Source organism: Eumetopias jubatus, unplaced genomic scaffold, assembly GCF_037043125.1.
Source record: "Eumetopias jubatus isolate StellerSeaLion01/CBP00866 unplaced genomic scaffold, mEumJub1_p1.0 scaffold_9, whole genome shotgun sequence".
In the NCBI taxonomy this organism is placed as follows: domain Eukaryota; kingdom Metazoa; phylum Chordata; class Mammalia; order Carnivora; family Otariidae; genus Eumetopias; species Eumetopias jubatus.
The window spans coordinates 98,699,923-98,720,020 of record NW_028274815.1 but is presented as its reverse complement, the minus strand read 5'-3'; the positions used below and the strand labels follow the sequence as shown (position 1 = coordinate 98,720,020).

General features: G+C 40.0%; 1 protein-coding gene across 2 annotated transcripts in view; it reads right to left on the bottom strand.

Moving 5' to 3' along the window:
• KIF16B (kinesin family member 16B) overlaps nt 1-20,098 on the bottom strand; it is a 306,377-nt gene that overhangs the window by 244,534 nt on the left and 41,745 nt on the right. For both annotated transcript variants that reach the window (XM_028113007.2, XM_028113008.2), the window contains exons 2-10: nt 18,964-19,033; nt 16,793-16,906; nt 10,696-10,812; nt 8,387-8,484; nt 7,739-7,848; nt 4,788-4,930; nt 2,905-3,073; nt 2,589-2,720; nt 937-1,112 (exon numbers count right to left, since the gene is read on the bottom strand). In XM_028113007.2, coding sequence (XP_027968808.1) covers nt 937-1,112; nt 2,589-2,720; nt 2,905-3,073; nt 4,788-4,930; nt 7,739-7,848; nt 8,387-8,484; nt 10,696-10,812; nt 16,793-16,906; nt 18,964-19,033 — 1,129 coding nt within the window. The remainder of the gene's footprint in view (nt 1-936; nt 1,113-2,588; nt 2,721-2,904; nt 3,074-4,787; nt 4,931-7,738; nt 7,849-8,386; nt 8,485-10,695; nt 10,813-16,792; nt 16,907-18,963; nt 19,034-20,098) is intronic.

Here is a 20,098-nt window from a genome sequence, read left to right as displayed (position 1 = left end):
CTTGAATCTAAGTTGAATATTTTAAAAAAAGCTATCCCTGATTTTCTTTCAAGGTGGCCTTTCTTTTACAACAGCATCTAAAACCTATCAGAACCTAATTCACGCTACTCATCTCAAAATGTAAATCTTTGTGTATGCTACAAAGATAAGGTCACTGTGTAAAAAACAAAAGGACAAAGGCCCTTCACTAGAATCCCAAAAGACCCTGAAGCGAGGCCATTTTGACAATCAAGCAAGGCCTCAGGGACACCATGTCAGCCAGCCACAGGCTTGTCACATGTCACTGTTATCACCATAACCACCTCTGTAATGGGCAATACAAAATAGATTCGGAAAGGTCTTCAAACAAGTCTTTCATTCTGTTAAAATACATTTTCAAGTCATAAAATGCATGGGTAGAATTTTAAATATTACTCCAAGCACCTCAATTTCCTTCCACTAATGGAGATTATGCTGCTAATCCTACTGCATGCTAAATTTCCATCCATAATTTTTTTTTAAGATTTTATTTATTTATTTGACAGAGAGACACAGAGAGCAGGAACACAAGCAGGGGGAGTGGGAGAGGGAGAAGCAGGCTTCCCGCTGAGCAGGGAGCCCGATGTGGGACTCAATCCCAGGACCCTGGGATCATGACCTAAGCCGAAGGCAGAGGCTTAACGACTGAGCCACCCAGGCGCCCCTCCATCCATAATTGATAACTATTAGATAATCATTTCAGGTTTAGTGGATAAAATCTTCCAAATGGAGCACATAATGAATGCAAAGGCCAATGGGAGGGTAATGTAAAGGAGAGACTGGCTAACTCATTCAAAGCTTTACTTAGCACTTATTTACTCAAATCAATACAACGAGTGAGATAATTGTCTCATTAAGATCTAGAAATAGATGTCATTACTCAAAGAAAATCATCCATAAATCTTAGAAAAACCCAACCTGATTCCCTTGAGCGAGCAGTGTTTTCAGTCTGGCTATTTCAGCACGCAGCTCACGGATGAGTTTGACGTTGGTGTCCTCATTAATAGTAGGCTTGTTGATGATGTTTTTGGCTCTATTTGCATAGCGAAGAGTACTTAGGGTTTCTCCGTAATTGACATCAGCAGGTGAAATGGCTGTGAAGAATGAATTCAAAAAATAATTTATCCAGCACTCCGTGTTTCATTTAACACAAAGTTGGTTCGTAATTTAAAAGTCAGATTAACCCCAGGTCATTGGATAGACTAAATATTCATTGCCACAGTAATGAATATTAAAAATTATCTAAGATTTATAGGAAAGCTGCTCACTATACCAAATTAAATGTCATTTTACTCCTCTTAAGTCTAGAATCAGCTATCTAACCAACTCTAAAATGAGATATGAGATACTCCACCATACTTTTTTCTTTATTGTTATGTTGATCACCATACATTACATCATTAGTTTTTGATGTCCATGATTCATTGTTTGTGCATAACACCCAGTGCTCCATGCAGAACGTGCCCTCTTTAATACCATCACCAGGCTAACCCATCCCCCCACCCCGCTTCCCTCTAGAACCCTCAGTTTGTTTCTCAGAGTCCATCGTCTCTCATGGTTCGTCTCCCCCTCCAATTTCCCCCCCTTCATTCTTCCCCTCCTGCTATCTTCTTCTTTTTTTTTTTCTTAACATATATTGCATTGTTTCAGAGGTACAGGTCTGTGATTCAACTCCACCGTACTTTAAGGAATTTTCTCTGTTGAAGACACACGAAGAAGATGATTTCAAGATTATCTGTACTTCTCAATATTACATAGAAATAAAATACTTTTAAAAGTTTTGGCAAAGCCTACCACCTGTAAAAATCTAGAGCATGATCATTTTTCAAAACAGTAAGTCAGTGAATTATTTTCCTCGTAAAGCTATGGTTAATTGCCCTCCCCCCACCACAGCCTATAGGGCTCAGGTAACTAGACAGTTGCATCTGGGGTACACATCCCAGGATAGATCCCTTTTCTCCAGCATTAATGCAAGGCCTGGGGAGTGGGGAAGATGCAAAGAAGGGAAGGGGAAAAAGGGCAAGAGAAAGTGGGTTTAAAAGTTTGAGTTCCCCCACGCGACTGTCTCCCCTTTGCACATTTTTCTTCTCTGCTACACTTCTTCCTGTTAGTGATAATGCAGCAGCACAGTATAGAACTGCTATCATTTATGTGCACTGTTGTTTTTCCTCTCAACTCCTCATTTTAAATTCCACATGTACTGCTTTAGAACAGAAAAACAGAAGTTGGGTTATTTTCACTTTATGTTCCTGTAATGATTTTCTCCTGTGAGCTCGTGGAGTGAAAAGTTTCTATCCTGTACTTTGAGCAAAGAAAGGGTGAGAGTCATTCTGCACATAGTATCCCAGCTTGCACAACACATGGCAAGTTTATCTAACTAGGAAATGGGAAAGAGAGTTAATAATAGGATAGTGTAGATGGGATCGTAGTCATTTTCTTCAAGATAGAAAAATTATTATTTTTAAGATTAAAAAAGGTACTATTTCCTAATGAGACACTTGAAACTTACACATCTACAGTTAGCTCACATAAAACACTATATGCTGAGGAAAAGAACGTGGAATTCTTACTGGCGATCATGATGGTTTTAGAGTTCCCACCAAGGCTATCTTTCAACAACCAAGTCAAAACAGAATCCCTGTAAGGCACAAAAACTTGCTTCTTCTTCACAAGAGGGTTTGCCGCATCCTGAGATAAGTCAGCTGCACGGGAGAAAAAGAGAAAAAGAAAGAAAACAACAACTAGTGAGGTTTCTTGCTCTAATTTCGCTTCAGAAAACCTTGAGGCTATAAACTCGGTCTGTAACACAAACATTAAACATAATTGCTTTGTGCTAATACGGTACGGGGAAGAGTAAGAGGCAGCAGGGGACAAGCAGAAACCCACCTAAGGCAGAAATGACATTTCCCAGAGTCACGAGGGATTTGTTAATATTCCCCCCTTCCTTCAGTCTAACCCCAGTGGCACCAGTGGCATCCGCGCGCTCACTTCCAGCAAGATCGACTAGGTGGATCTTACTCACGGTTTCACACGGCATTTCAGAATCAAATTTTGCCTGTAGCAAAACAGAAAAGCAAAATTGAAGAGGTGTAAAGAGCCCTGATGTTGTCTGTGATACAAATCCTAATTATTTTCCACTCCTCACTGTGATTTCTCAGGGTAGGGTTGTTTTTCGTTTTTTTGGTTTGTTTTTTTTTTAATCTCATTGTTTCATAGGCCTTCTCACTGATTATAGAAACTTCCAAATGAAACTGAATATAACAGAAGTCTACCATATGTCATTCTTAAACTTTCTGAAGAAGTGTTTCATTACTCCAATCACTCGGTCGTTCTCAACAAAGGTTTACTGAGTCTGACTGTGGCAGAACAGGACGCAAGTCGCTGAGGGCACTCACAAAGAAAAAAGAAGTAAACAAATAACTAGTTTTGTTCTCATCTGGAATCTTCAGCATTCCAAGCACAAGGGCTCTCCAAAATAGGATAAATGTAGACAGTTATGTAAGAGATAATTTGACCGTTATTCAATGTTAAAACTTGTTTCACAAATTACAAAAAACTGAAAACCTTAAATAATGTATTCCTTGATTCTGAATTCTACCAAAATTCTACCTTCCCAAAGACTTTTAACCTATATTTAACAGTCTGAGCCGAGATGCCAAAAAGAAATTACCATACTTTGATAGAAATGTAAGCCTCTTACAAACTAGGGATGGCCACATCCTAATCTACATTAACCAGAAAGGAGAAAATCTAATAAACTACAGTAAATCAAAAAGCAAAGATTTGGGGTGTCTGGGTGGCTCAGTCGGTTAAGCATCTGCCTTCAGCACTGGTCATGATCCCAGGATCCTGGGATCAAGCTCCATATCAAGCTCCCTGCTCAGCCGGGACCTCCTTCTCCCTTTCCTGCCCCCCTGCTTCTATTCTCTCTCTCTCTCTCTCTCTGTCAAATAAATAAATAAAATATTTAAAAAATAAGAAAAGCAAAGATATAACTAAAGGTAAAGATGTGGAGCATTTATTGGGAATTGTTCTGATTGACCTTTGAGAAATTTTTTTTTTTAATTTTCTTTGCTCTGTGATCCCCTTCCTTAATTAAACACTATCTTTTTGTAACTGATATGTTCAATGGTTAATACAGGTCAGAACATCCCCAAACTCCTAACACATGTTGAAGCCCTGAGAGGACCTTCTGTACATGTTTGCATTCATCTGTTCTACTGGCCTAGGTCTTAAAATATTTACCCTCAATAATTTCGGCACATATTCAAAACGCTCTCCACTTCCTGATCAGAATGAGTTCTTACATCAGTACTTAAAAATGTCGGTTGCCCTTTAATATCATTCTCATAATCCTAATCAACATTGTGGGGTGAGTACCATGGAGCGATAATGTACCACAATGAGTTACTCACCTTGGCCCCCAGCTGGTCTGACTTGGCAATCCGTTATCTCCCACAGAGCTTGCAACAATGAAAACTTTTGCTTAATTATGCACAAAGCAAGCTTTTTTTTATGTCTAGAGTAGGGTGGAAGCCTGCTAAGTATTTCTTAAGGGTACACATCTGGACATTTCAAACGACTGTGACTGTAACCACCGGAAGACTCTGCACACAGCACATGTTCAACTCCAATTAACAAGGAAATGACAGGCAGCCAACTTTGCCTGCCGCTGCTCCTGGTTCAACAATGATCAGTTCCTCAGCTGGTGCTAATCACCTAGTAAAGACCTTGGGGATGGAGCCAGCCAACCCCGCAGCTGCCCTCACCTGAGTGAACTTGATGGTGAAGATGGCATGAGACCTGCTACTGACATCGTTCATCCCAGTCGCTGCTGTGGTTCGATTGATATTTCCCGCATCCATCAGTTCTTCGACATCACTGTAATTCTGTACTAAATGTTTGGATAAATCTGGGGAAAAAAAGTGTGGGGGGTAGCTGAGGAAATCTCCCTAATCTATAGTAAACAGAGTAAGAAATTTACCTCTGAAATAACACACGACTGTACAGTAGTCCAGACTTGTTTAAAGATCTTACTTGTTCCTGCGGTGTGGTAGTTTACAACATGGACTCAAGGGCTGGGGCTGTCTAGGGTCAAATCCCAGTTTGCCCCTGACTAGTGGACTTAAATGGTTACGTGCGAGTCACTTAAGCTCACTGAGCCTTAGTCACCTCTGATAACGTGTACTTATCACATAGGGGATTTATGATGTGTTAGCTAATATCATCAACCACGTGAGCATTAGTCATAGCAAGGGAAATGTAAACACTACCTTCAGGCAAAACCAGAGAGCATTTTTTTAATCCTTTAAAAACACTTTTTTATTCATTTTGGGAGAACATTCATATGGTTCTAAAATCGAAGGCAACAAAAGATATACTGTGTAAAGGGTCTCCCCGACCCCTATCCTAAAGTCCACTCCCCACTTCCCTTCTGTCAGGCAACCCAACGTTATTAGTTTCTCCATCCACTTCTAGAAATACCCCATACATATACATAAAACCATCTTCTTTCCCCTTTCAAATGTGGCAGTGTACCATAAACATTGTTTTGCATCCTGCTGTTTTCTATGTAATAACTGAAGAATATTCTGTATCAGTAAGGTGATTCCTCACTCATTTTTATGGCTGCAGAGCACTCAACCACATGCATGTACCATAACCAATTTCACCAGTCTCCTGTTGAGACCACAGATGGTGGTTGTTTACATTTTGTTTCCAATTACAAGTAACGCTACTACAAATAATCTTGTACACAGGTCTTTTCAAATATGTGTGAATATTTCTGCAGAATAAATTCTTAAGAGGCCAAAGTGCTAGATCCAAGCACATTTGAAATTTTGATGGATATTGCAAAATTGTCCTCCATAGAAGGCAATTTACACCCAGCAGTAGCAATGTATAAGACTACCTGTTTCCCAACACTGTCCTACCAGGCTTACTTACATCTACCAGGGATAGGTAATAAATGTTATCTTGAAGACTTTTTATTCTGCTTTTCTCTCAGTATGAGTGAGGCTGAGCATTCTTTCCTCCATTTAAAAACCATCAGCATTGGGCGCCTGGGTGGCTCAGTTGGTTAAGCGACTGCCTTTGGCTCAGGTCATGATCCCAGGGTCCTGGGATCAAGTCCCACATCAGGCTCCCAGCTCAGTGGGGAGCCTGCTTCTCCCTCTGACCCTCTCCCCTCTCATGCTGTTTCTCTCTAATAAATAAATAAAATCTTTAAAATAAAAAAATTAAAAAAAACATTAGCATTTCCATTTCTGTTAACAGTCTATTCACATCCTGTGTTCATTTTTCTACTTGGTTGTTGGATCTGTCATTACTGAGTTACGGGATCTCTTTACATATTAGGGAAATTAGTTCTCTGTCTGAAACTGTGATTGAAAAGATTTCCCCCAGTTTGTAATTTGTCTTTTTACTTTGCCAATGGTGTTTCTGTCAAGTTTTATTTTTTTACCATTTCAAATTTAACACTTTTATTTCATGGTTCCTGAGTTTAAAGTGAAATTTCTAAAAGACTTCCCTTCTCCAGATTTCTGGAAAAAAGGCTAACCCATAGTTTCTTATAGTCATTTTATTATGTCACTTTTGACATTAAAATCTTTCTCCATTTGCCATTTATCCTGGTGTAAAAATGGAGCTATAGTACCAATTTACTTTTTTTTTCCCCTCGCAGGCAGCTTAACAACCAATATTCCTCCAATGTTTGACTATCAGATTTATTAGAAACTAAATCCCTCTAAGTATCTACATCAGATTCTGGATGTTTTGCCCTGATTATTCTGTCTTTTCATAAGCCAGCTTTATATTATGTTTTAGCATCTGATAAAATACAATTAAAGAGAAGCATGAAGGCACAGTTAGCCTAAAAACTATTAACAATAATAGCTATTCCATGCTCCACAAAACAAATACATAGTTATACACCCTACTTTGGGCATAAAAGGCAAAATTTCAATTGGAAATTTAATAAAATGCAGATGGAGTCCTGTCGGTACATTTGGTATCACTAGGTGAGAAAGACAACCAAAACAGGAACACCTTTTTAAGCCCAGGACCAGTTCTCAGCCTTGCCTCCGATGAGACGCAGAAGGACAAGAGCCACAGGAACACACCTTTCTGGGCATGATTCCTACGGTCAGCCACAACTCAGCTGCCTCCACGAGTCAGCTGAGAGGAGCTGCAGTATCAAGACAGCCTGACACCCAGCCTGTGTGTGAATACTTAGCAAGGGCCAGCCCTCGACCCAGCATTACTTGAGGTACAGCTAGTGTTATCACAACACAGATGCTGAGGACCGCAGCATCGGAAACTCTGTCAGCGCTCTTCTCACAGGTGAGAAGTCTTAGAATCTCCTTATGGTCATAAGCTACCCTTAAGGTCAGTAAAAAGAGACCGCTAAGATGCAACGCCATGTAAAGAGACAGCCTGTAGTGTTGCTCATGCTGCCTGCGAACAATGGAAAACAAATTTCCAGAGAGTTCTTCTGAGAGCCAGAGGAAATCTACTGGAGAGCACACAAAATCAGGGAGTGCCCGGCGAAGTATGAATTCACACTAGTGACAGCTGTAGTGACAGCACGTCGTTTTTACTAGAATAAAATGCCAAAGATAAGGACATTTTTCACATCTCACCATTATCTTACGTTTTCCCCCTGAAACTACTATTTTTACACAAATTCCCAAGAAAAGAGCTGTGAAATATTCGCTCTTACCCTCAACATACGGTCCTTCTTTTGGATGCTCTCGGACTCTTAGATTGAAGGTTTTGGATGACTTCCGCCTAAGCAGATCTCTCACACGTTCATTATAAATTTCCAAGTAGCTAAAAATTTAAATAGGACTGAACTCAGTAAAATTATTTCCCCATTAATATAAGAACAAAACAATAACAGTAGCAACATACAATTATGGGTGGTAGCCATGTATCAGGTACTATGCTTAGCACGGTAAGTGGATTTCTTCATTTAATCCCTAAGATTTAAAGATTAGATGTACAGTGATCCTACCAACACAAAGAATAAAACAAACCTTATTCAAATAAAAGAAGGCGGCAAGTGAACGGGGTACACAATTACAAGTCAAAAGCTCACTCTATTTGAGATAAACATCCTATGTCAGAGTTTCTGACCAAGGAGGATTATTCCTACTAGCCTCCCCAAATCCTAATCCAAATTGCACCCAGGAAAGTCACTGAAAACAGACATATTTTAAGCTTTGCCTCTAGCTATGATAGTACAGGAGGAGAAAAGGCAGACTCTCCCTTCAGGAATCCAAAGGCTTTATCCTTTTTCTACTCCTCGTGCCCAGAGAGAAGCTCTAACCAAGCTCACACACTCAGTTACTCAGACCATGGGCCCTACCTGACTTCAGTTCGAAAAGATGCTTCGTCCCATCTGGTGGTTTCATTTATCTGACTGAAGAGCCCTTCACAGATGCGAGGTATTAAGCCAGAATCGCCCTGCAGTGGGAAGGAGGAATGCCATAGCTGTCACTGGAAATAAAAGCAACCAATGGCTGAATTTGCAATTTGCCAGAGTGGATTTAGACACAAGGGGCCTGCATGTCAACCCCAGTCCTACCACCGCAGGGCCCCAGATACAGCATTTACCCCCTCGGGACTGCTTCCTAGCCTCTGAAATCAGAGGATGGAGCCTTCTAACTTTTACATGCTAGGTCTAGAGTAATATGCAGTTGTCAGCTCTTAATCAGTTAAATCCTAACTTGAAAACATAGAAGATCTATTCCTTAAACTTTCAAACAAGATGGTCTACAGCTGTAGAATAAATGGAAAATTTGATCGCGTCAAATGACCAAAGAAGGTGAAACAGACACTGAGCAGGAAAGAAAAACACTAATGAGACCTTGGTAAGCACTCAAAGTAGCTGATAACTGTCTTAACCCTTAGGTGACAGGACCACATTGAAACATGTATTATATCCCTCCTTTGATGCACTAATCCCAACTCTGGTCTTCCAAGACAGATTTTAATACATCATATTACTTATGCGACGTGGGCATCTTCAGGAGTATTCGTGGTTTGGCCGGCATTAACAAGCTGATGAGCTTCAGAACGATGTTAAAGATGAGGTCAAATGTTCTTGTTAGGAAATCAAAACTTCAGAGCTTTAGTGTTTCCTTCCAAAGACCCTCCCTACCTTCATCCAACATGCCCTCCTTCCCAAAAAATATCATCACAGCATTAAGAGAATTTTTTTCCCTTACAACATTAAGTTGGTACCAATTCTTATCAAGGAAAATTGGGCTTTTTGCCATATTTTTTTTTGTTGTGCCTTTAAAAAATAAAAAGGAAGACCCAAACAGGGCTCAACTAACTATAAGGTCAGAGAAAAACAGGTATAATTTAGGAATGCTTTATGAATGTTTAACTTAACATAAAAGAGCTACCAGCGGATCAACATGCAAATTTCATTTTTAGAGAAGATTTTTTTTTTTTTTTTTTTTGCAAAGGCACAGTGGGAAACTAGGAAGGGAAAAGTGATGATAAAAGGAAATATGCAACTCCTGAGACTAACTGCTTGTTCTCCTACGTAGTCTTCCACACTATTCAGCACTGAGGACTCACAGCACAGCATTTATCTACTTCTGTAAAGGAAAAGCCTGAATTTAAGAAGCCAGGTCAAATGCTTCCATCAGGAAAGACCCACCCTCCTTTAATGCACTACTCCTACTTTGGGGTGCCTAGGTGGCTCGGTTAGTTAAGCGGCTGCCTTGGGCGCAGGTCATGATCCCGTGGTCCTGGGATCGAGCCCTGAGTCTGGCTTCCCTGCTTAGCGAGGAATCTGCTTCTCCCTCTCCCTCTACCCCTCACCCTTGCTCGTTCTCTCTCTCAAATAAATAAAAATACAATCTTTTTTTAAAAACGCACTACTACTACTTCTGTGAACCACCAAACCTTTGGCATTAAAGACCCCACTGTGTGTGTCAGCAGGAAGCCCTGTGATCACCGGCTAGTACCTCCACAGCTAGAACAGGACACAGGTCTGATAGGCAATGAAGAGTTTTCACTATGACATAAGTAAAACACACCAGCACTATCTAGATCGGGAGAAAACACAGAACGAGATAAAGTTCCTGTAATAATGTCTAGTTTTTACTCCTCCATATTCTGGGGCAAGTATAATTTTAATGTCTGTTAGTTTATATAGCATAACTGCTAAACTCTACATACTCTGTAACTATATAGACTCTATGTAAACAGCATAATTCTCTTTTTATATATATGATGGAGTTATGTAGTACCTTTCCACCAGATTTTTTTTTTTACATTTCTCTTGAGGAAAATATGTTTTGAATAATTTTAAAAAAAGAACAGAGTTCAGTAATTTTATTCAAACTGTTGTGTTGGCAGAAAAGAAGAATAAATTACTTATGGGCCCAGCACACTTTTTTGATAAGATTATAAAGCCTTTAAAAACAGAAAATGAACTGAGACTTGCATCCAATTATTCATGCTTATAAACTTAAAACTATTTCTAATTTAAAATCAAAGGAAACTTAGTCCAACTTATTACTGAATTTTATCTTATTGCTAAAGAATGATCAGAACATGAAAAGGAAGTTAGTACAGACCAGGTAGATAAAGAGATAATTCTATCAGTCCAAAGAGAGATAATGAGAAATTTTCTTCCCACAGTGTAAAACAACGTACAGAATTTCCCATCATAGTGTATGACTTTCCCGATCCAGTTTGCCCATATGCAAAGACACAAGCATTATAACCTTCAAATGCAGACTTCACGACATCTGTGCCAAGGGTTTTGAAAACCTGAAAGCAGAAAAAAAAAAAAAACCACAAAAGACACAATTACCATGGATTTTAATAAAAAGCCCCTTCAATGTTGACAATATTCTTGAATGCTACTTTCGTGTTGTAAGGATTACACCACATAAATAAATCATCGCAGAACTATTAACAGAATATGTCTTCACCCCTGTTTTTAATCAAAATTTTAATCAAAAGGAAACTTTTTAAGGAAGCAAAAAGCAACCCCATCCTTCTTCCTACTTAACAAAAAATTCTTGAAATATAAAAATGTAAACATGGCCAAGTGACAATCACATCTAAGAAGCAAAGATAATTTTAAAGCATGATGATTTACCATTTCAGAATTAAATAAACTTATAGAGTTATTCATTCTATCAGAGCTTCCAGAAACTAAATATTCAAAACCTAAAAATCACAGCAGCCAGAAGTTATTGCTCAAACCATGCCAAATCAATGCTATCATTTTAAGGGTCCAGCTCTTCATCAAAGTAAGTCTCAGAAGGTTCTCTGAGAGCTGAGTGATGGGTGGGTGTGAATGAGGCTGAGATGGTCGGGCTCCCCTGCATCAGAGTCCAGATGCTTTTTCCTATTTGAATATTTTCCCAGGATGGAAAGGGCAGGGAGATGAGCTGTGCGGGGCCTGGGGTGGCACCTACAATGGCCTAAGGTCCATGTCTGTCACACCACACAATTGCAGTGGGACACTCTGGGGAATGAAAGAGGGTAAAGGACAAATCCTTCACACAGACAGCTGATGTAGATGAGGCCAGTTGAGATGTGTGGCTGTCCCAGGTACACAGTTAGGAAGGAGACCAACCAGAGCTTTCCAAACCCCACAAGCCTTCATGTTGCCTCCTGCCTTCTTGGAGCAACAGGCACACTAAGGTCACATAAAACACCTCCCTGCTTCAAAAACAAGGTGCATCAGCAGCTGAAGGGACGTCACAAGGCAGCGTTGATCAGGTTCTTGTCAGAGCCAGGAAGAGGTGAGGCACTGCATTGTGGGGTCACCACAGTCCAAGGTGGGAGCCTCGTCAACCCCTCAGGAGTGTTCCATCTCTGTGAGTGATGCTGGGTTAGCTAAACTTGAGACTTGAGACCCAGCATCTCCCCTGCAGAGATCTAAGCCCTCCAACCACCCCCTAGAAAGGACCAATAAACACCAACCCTCTCGATCTCAGCTCCACGTAAACCATCCCTACTAATAATACAGCCTGTCATCCAAGGACAAAATAATAACACAGACAACCAGACTTCAGCTTTCTTCGGGCACCATCTTGCCACCATCTTGCTTCAACTTTGTTTTCTCAGTTTCTTGGTCAAAGATTTACAAATTATCCTTTCAATGGAGTCACTTCCAACATGACCAGTCTTAATGCTCTTAATTTGTATCCATTTCAGCTTTAGGAGGGGTTATTTTTCAGTCCTATTCTCAAATTCTGGATGACTTACTCAACTCTCAACTATGACAGCAGATCACACTGTGTTCATATATTAGTCCTTATAAAATGCTACTGGGTGGGTAGCATCACTTAGGTCCATCGTTCAGTGGGAGAAGTTACATGAGTGAGCATATACAGTGAGTGGCAGAGTTGGGATTTGCACCTGGGCACTTCTGACCCCCAAACCTGTGCTTCTAAAGACTTTATCACTATGTGGCCTCTTCCCACATCCTTGACATCAGCCACGAGGCCCCAGCCCTCCCTGAAAGGACCTCCTCCCACAAACTGTAAAGAAGCAGCCCAGAATCCCAGGGAGACTCACAGCTCCAGACCACCCATCCAAGGTTAGCTTTCAGCACTGTATATGGAACATGAGGAGAAACTATATTTCTTCAATTCTCCCTGATTACACAAAAAATAAAAATTATCTATCATTTTTACCATGTCACAGGGTGCCACTGGATAAGAAGAACAGCCTTACGTAAAGTTCCAAAGAGTAAGAGAAGGATCTTCTATAATACCTTTTGCCTGAGGCTAAAGCAAAGTCATAGAAAATATATTTAAATCAAACCCAAAAGTTTTTCAAAATAAAACTCTTTCCCAGGGTTAAAATCCCACCCACCATTTTACTATTACCCATTTTTCCAGAAAGCTGATTCAGCTTGAGTTCTCTGAGAGACTTGGGGGCCCAGAGCAGGTGCGGGCAATGGGAGCAGGGGGGAGGGCACTGGTGGACATTCTACAAAACGGGCCTAGAATGAGCAGGTCTAGAGGTGCTGAGACCCAGGCCAGGCTCAGTCTTCAAGTAACCCACCCAAAGTTGGCTCAGGACCCAGAGAAGCAGCAGGACACTGCCTACATCTCCAGGGTTCTTGCAAGGAAAACAGGCTACCCCACTGCGGCTGCAGGAAGGACTTGTTTAGCATCACCTATCAAAGCAAGGTGAGGAGGGAGGGCCTGCTTTGTGAGACCTACGACCTGCTCTCCCCCACTGGCATCAAAACCCTGGTGAGATCCTCACCTGGCCAGGTGGCCCAAAATCCACCTTGCTGATTTGTCTCAGCACAGATTTTCAAGCTGATTTGAGAGTCATCCAAGGCATCACAGGGCCTCACTCGAGGGAAAATGCCCACAAGAGGGCACTGTTAAAACAAAAGACTCACCCATCCAGCTTGTCAACAACTGGGAGACGGTAGGTTTCAAGTTTCTCCAGGGTTGAATCAAGGAACAGGTTGTGGGAGATCAAAGCCTCCCTTTAGAGTTTTGAAGAACCATTAGGAAAATCAGACCTTATTTAATGGTCTTTAATTTATGTGAGTATAGACTGAAATCATTCTCATTTTTTTCTAAATCTAAAATTAATTTGTAAAAAAGAAATATTAATGGTCATCTTACTTGGGTATTTGTTTAACAATAAGGGAAACTTGAGCTGAACTAGAGTAATAGGCATGATATATTTTCTCAAGATGCCCTTATATTCAGATGAGAAGGAGAAGAAGACTGACATCATGCTAAGCTTGCATCTTCCCGTTAATAGCAGGGATGCAACCTGACAGCTCAAATCGTGTGCCAGATAAGGCAGCATGAAGACTTTAATCAATAGTCAAAATTGAAGCTCTTTTTAACATTAGGTGTAAAGGAAGACTACCCTTTTCTCTAATACAGTGACTAAAAAAATAGGTATTTTCCTGTATCTATGCTGATTTTATTAACGTGATTCTGCTAAAAAGTAGTATTGACTAACACATCTCCTGCTTTTTTAGTTTTGTAATTTAATGGAACAATGTCAGGTTATTTATATACAGCTACATAAATAAAGTCAAAAAACCCAAAACACCTGAGAAGAGATGCTATGCATCCACCTGAAGCATGGAAATTATCCCTATCACAAGGTTTTCACAAACAAACTATTTTTAAACTCTGAGCTTTTATTTTTAACTTCCAAAAAAGCTAAACTTGTTACTGCTTCCCTGATCTTGACTCATGTAGAACCAGGAAATGTCATCTGTTCCCATAAATTAACCACCATCTGTAAACGAGTTCTGTCAGTCAGCAAATGTTTATTGAGCATCTCCAGCGTGCCAGGCCCTGCTGTCACACACCGCTCTGCTCCTCCCATTGTGGACTTTCCCTCAGCACAGCCCTCTATTCTCAAAAGGCCTCAAATTCAGGTTAAATAAGGAGGAAAATCCAGCCGCTCATTGGGTTAGAAGTGGAAATCTTCATGGCTCTTCGTCCATCCTCTGTGGAAGACATTCTGAAGACTGTAGAATGAAATGGCTTTTCCCTTAACAAATTCCCTCACACCAGCCATGTCATTCCCATTTCACTTTAATATTAATTATTAATTAATTAATAATTATATATAACTTATACATATTTATATGTTATATATAATTATGTATATAATTATATATTATATTATATAATAATATTAATATTAATATTAATAAAAATCCAGCCAAAATCTGGATTCCAATACCTATAACATTCTATTCCTCACCACCTCCTAGCTACCAATGCTGATTAATCAGTTACCTCAGGAGCAAAGTCTTCTGCACTGCTGTTAAAAAGAAAACCACAGGCCCAAAAAGGAGTCACTTATGCTAAGCCAAGTCACGAAACCGGGATTCAATACCTAACCTAATTGCAATTTCAGCCTCCCTGGATATGTAGTCTTAACTGGTCAGTCAGGAATTTTTGATCAGCACCAATGAAGTAATCTGTCATATGGGCCTTCTCCATCCCCCAGAGGAAGATGAGGTGATCCACCTAATAACATCCTCTACTCTTCCCCTGAGGGAAGATGATCTTGCTGGAAACAATCCTTTCTTTTCTTTTGCTACTTGTCTGGCCCTGTTTCTACCTATAAAATCCTTCCATTTGGTACAGCTCTTCAAAGCTCCTTTCTACTTGCTGGATGGGATGCTGCAGGATTCATGAATCAATGAATAAAGCCAATTAGATCTTTAAATTTACTTGACTGAATTTTGGTTTTTAACATTACTCACCCGTTCATTTATTCATCAACAGGGCTGCCCTATCCGCCTATTATTTAGAAGAAACCAACGCTTTTCTCTTATGCCCTGAAGGCCTTCCAGTGGCATCTCCACTGCCCTACACTTCAGCCCTAGGACCTCAACTCTGCTACTATTAGGTCGATTAGGCCTATGGACTTGAGCAAGTTATTTAAGCTCACTGAGTCTCTTTGACAAAGAAAAACGCAGCGCTAAAGTTAAATCTGGTCTTGCGAGAATCAAGTGAGACAGGGTATATGAGCACCAAGCAGAGTTTTAGACACCAATGCCAACTCAGGCAACATTAATTGCGGGCCCCTCTTTCATACCAGGCGACTCCTCTCTCTTCGTGGCTCTCATTCTTATTGCTGTCATCTCTTCTATTTTTGCCCTGATCCTGACTCACATTTTCTGGATACAATCACTCCAACCCTCTCCTTTGAACAATTCCTCTAAGTTGTCTATCTTAATGCCAACATTTACGTTGCCTCAGTAAAGCCAATAGCTTCCACAAACCATTTCCTAACCAACTATAGTTCTCCAATGTTGAGGTATGTACAAATCACCTGGGAACCTGCTAAAAATGCAGTTTGATTCAGTGGATCTAAAATTGGTCGAGATTTTGCATTTTTAACACATTCTAGGCAATGCAGTGATTCTCATACGTGGACACACCAAGTTGCAAGCAACTAGACAATAATACCACTTTAAGATGCCACCTCATGGATTATAACCCAGAGCAGGCAAAACAGGAATTCTTATCCTAGTTTTAACACATCAGTCCTGAAGCAATATATTTAAAGAAGCTGTTAACAAGCCAGGAAGAAGCCCATAATCCTCCTCTCTCACTGGTGCTTCCCCATAACTCTGCTCTGCTCAGATACCCAGCTGGTCCCAGGGACATGCCCTTGTCCTGCTCACATGCAATGGTTTACTGCGAGAATCTTTGGGTCTGTTCCTCTATGCCCATGTCGTGTCTACATTTTAGACCATAAAAGCCTATAGCACAGGTTTCCTCTACAATTTCCAGCTACATTCTAGATTCTAGAAAAATTCTGGGGGGGGGGGTTGTTCCTTCTAGAATCCTTCTTTCTAGAATCCTATAATGATCCTATAATGATCCACTCACAGGAAATGGGATTTGGGTTTGAAATATAACTCCTAAAGCTCTGCATTGCAGCAGGACTCAGAGCTGAATGGCCTATTTGCCAGGCTTAGCAATATACAAATGGCACCTCCAAATTGCTTTATTTGCAGAGCTCCTTCAAAACAGTAGTCGTGTCCAAGTTTTGAAAAAAAAAAAAGGTTATGATCATCACGCTCAGAAATGAAAAACAAAATCAACTTTGTGGGGACTGACCTCTTCTCAGGCTTAATTAAGATAAATGGTGCTATGTAACAAACAAAGCTAAGTTAGCAGAGGCAAATTTTATATAAATTATATTTTAAAAAATTAGCAAGATGTTTTAAAGAGTTCTTCTCAATATGGAAATCAAAATAAAGATTATGAAAATATCATACCATCTCCTGTGAGACGTAATTTGGACTTTTTGTATCAGCAGAATAAAAAGAGAAGTCATAGGTGAAGGTCTTGGTCCGTTCTCTTCCTGAGTCCCCAGTCCCTCCTTCTGGTATCTAGAGGGAAAGGATTATGATAATAATGTAAAAAGCCCTGACAGCTAAATGATCTATCCAATTCAAGAAAAGAAAAAGTCATAAAAAATATACAATGATCGCCATTTTTCATATTTACACTCTAAAAACCATTTACTTCCTCATGACTACCCCCTAGATATAGATATAGATAGATAGACAGACAGACAGACAGATAGATAGATAGATAGATCGATCGATCCTGAACTCCTCCCATCAATCCCAGTTCTCTATGCTATGACGCATGGCTACTTTCCTGGACTTTTTATCATGATTCTCTTATACAAACCCAACACTCCAACCATACTCATATTTTTCCGCTGGCTTCAATACTTTTTACTGTTCCCTCCACCTGAAACCACCAGAGTAGGGGTCTGCAGAACTCTAGAGGGTGCTAATCACATAGATTGTGATGTGACTAGAGCCCCTTAGAGTTGTGCAGTTTTGTGGCCCCACTGAAAACTCCAGGTCAGATGCTTCCTCTTCCATTAAGCTGCCCCTTGGGCACTATATCCAGAAGTAATTGCTGTCACTTCTGAGAGGCTAGGTTCTCCTAGGACATATTTTGAGTTTATTGCAGATGTTCGCGTGTATCTTGTCTACCTTGCTATATACCTAAACTGAACCAAAAACGATGTTTAAAAATCATCATAAGCCACCAAAGTTTCACAAAGTTCCCCAGACACACTGAAAATATTTAACGAGCATGGTATTTTCCAACATAATTCAGATTCTCTAAATAAACAATTTCTATGGTTCTTCTTATTAAAATGTTAAGAATCTGGACATCTGTTTTCATTATATCAGATGAGGAAATGTTTGTAAAACTCAAAAGCAACAGAGTAACCAAGGAAAATAGATTCCATAACACACAAAGAAGAGATGCATCCAGAGCCAAGGGTCTCTTCACTCTGTTTGGGTAAATATAATTTTTTAATGATTTTACCAAAACACTGTGAGCACACAGATACATGAAGCAAAGCAAAGGTAACTAATAGGAAGCAATTGATCAAGTGATGACCAGCAGAAATTTGAGAATATGTGGTAGGTCAAAGGAGGGAAAGCCAGGTAGGGCCAGACAGAGCTAGAAGGTACAAGGATTGTGGTCAGAGAAGAAAGACATTTCACTGGAGAATGCCTCAGGCAAAGGGACACCAGAGCCTCAAAGGAAGACTATCAAATTATCCAGAGCATGGCCCAATTGGAAGATAGGAGCATTCCCCCTGCTTCTATCACTGGAGATCAAATGGCACTACTTTGAGATTGAATGTCAACGTATCCAGTCCCTTGAGCCACAAATTAACAGAAATCCAACTAGAGATTGATCTGCACTTGGCCATGGAGCAGCAGGCCTCAGAAACCCAAACCTCTAAGTTAATGATAAATATAGGAGGACAAAGGGGTTGAGTCCATAAAGCACATGATTTATTATTATTAACTTTACATTCTTATTCACCCTCCCCCCAAGTGAAAAGTATTCACGGTCCTTAACAAATTCACTGACCAAAGGAAAAAAATAGAATATTTTAAGTACAAAAGGAAGAACATGCCATCCTAGAAAATGCTGGTTTTTTCAACTATCTTTTTCAGGGGGGAAAAAAAATAATTTTTTTTTAAATCTTTCATCCCCTGAGTTTTGAATAATAAAACAAGCTCCTCTTGCAAAGTTTACAAAACATGATTATTTTCATTAAGAATGTAAACAAATCTAGGGCCAACACTTACTTAATGATTCACAGAATTCAGCCAATTGCCAGGCTAAGGATCTACCACAGAATACAGGGTAATAATGCTGAGTCTGGGTTAAACAAAAGAGCTCACATACCAGGGCTTTGAGATCAAATGAAACCAGGCACAGGAGAGGAGACAGAGCATCACCCTTTTGCTTCATGCAAGAGCCCTAGCCAAGTGCAAGTTGATGTGGCTAGTTGAACTGAGAAGGACGGGTAAGGAAATGGCAGATGTGTTTTATTTACCAACAAATCATTTTAATAAAACAAACATGGAGGCTCTGGGAGCAAGGCCAGGTTGCTACTTGCCTTTAAGTTTGTGATTGTTGTTTTGCTTTTCTCCATTTGAATAATGAATTTGGCTTCCAAGTCCTTTTCCCTGCAACACAAATAATTCAGTACTAGTTAGAAGAGAAAAGATTGTTTTTAAAACATTTGTTTTATTTACTTTTTACATATGGGGGTTTGTTTTTAAATGGCATCTGAAGCACAATCTGTGATACCACTCCTCCCAAATCCTTACTGATATAAACATGAAGACACACAAAACAGATGCCACCATCAAAAAACTTAAGACTGACAGATAATGTGTTTTCAAAACCTGGAAGAATTTCTAACTGCAAGCCAAAAGGAGTGTAAATTAAATGACAGAAACTGTGGAGGGCTGTGTGACTCATGAAAAGAGCAATGCTTTTTTTTTTTTTTTTGCTGTTACCTGGTTACAAAAAGATAGTCACCTCCCCTCCACCCAGGATGAGAACCAAGCAGAAAACTGGTATGAATGGTCACAAACAAGTATTGCTTCTAGAAGCAGCCAGGGCACTGCCCCCCTCCTCCCACCTTCTTTCTATAAGCATTTGGAAACTACAGAACTAGAAGTCCACAGAACTCCTAAGAAGTATAGTTCTCCAGAATAAATGACATGTATCTACACAGTGGAGTGGCCTGTCACTGACAATGGAATAAGGACAGTCTCTATATACTGCTAGGGGCTGGTAGCCAGGATGTATTAGTGTTAAGAGGCAAATGGAAAATGGAGAAAAGTCTACTGAGAATGCTACCACTTTTACTTAAAGACAAAAAGGATAGCCTACGTATTTTTCAAGAGGCCAACTATGGAGAAAGAAGAAAATGGAGTGGAGAGGACAGACGCTAGATGTCTACAAAAATATCTTGATCTGTAGATAATCTTTAGAGTGAGGAAAATAATTTACATAAAAATAAAACAAGATTGGGGAGGGCAGAGCAAGAGGGCGGAGGAGTAGGAGACCTGGATTTCATCTGGTCTCAGGAATTCAGCTGAATAGGGATCAAACCATTCTGAACACCTACGAACTCAACAGGAGACCGAAGAGGAGAGTAGCAACAACTCTCTGAACAGAGAAGCGACCACTTACTGGAAAGTAGGATGTGCAGAGAAGTGAATCCGAGGTGATATTCGGGA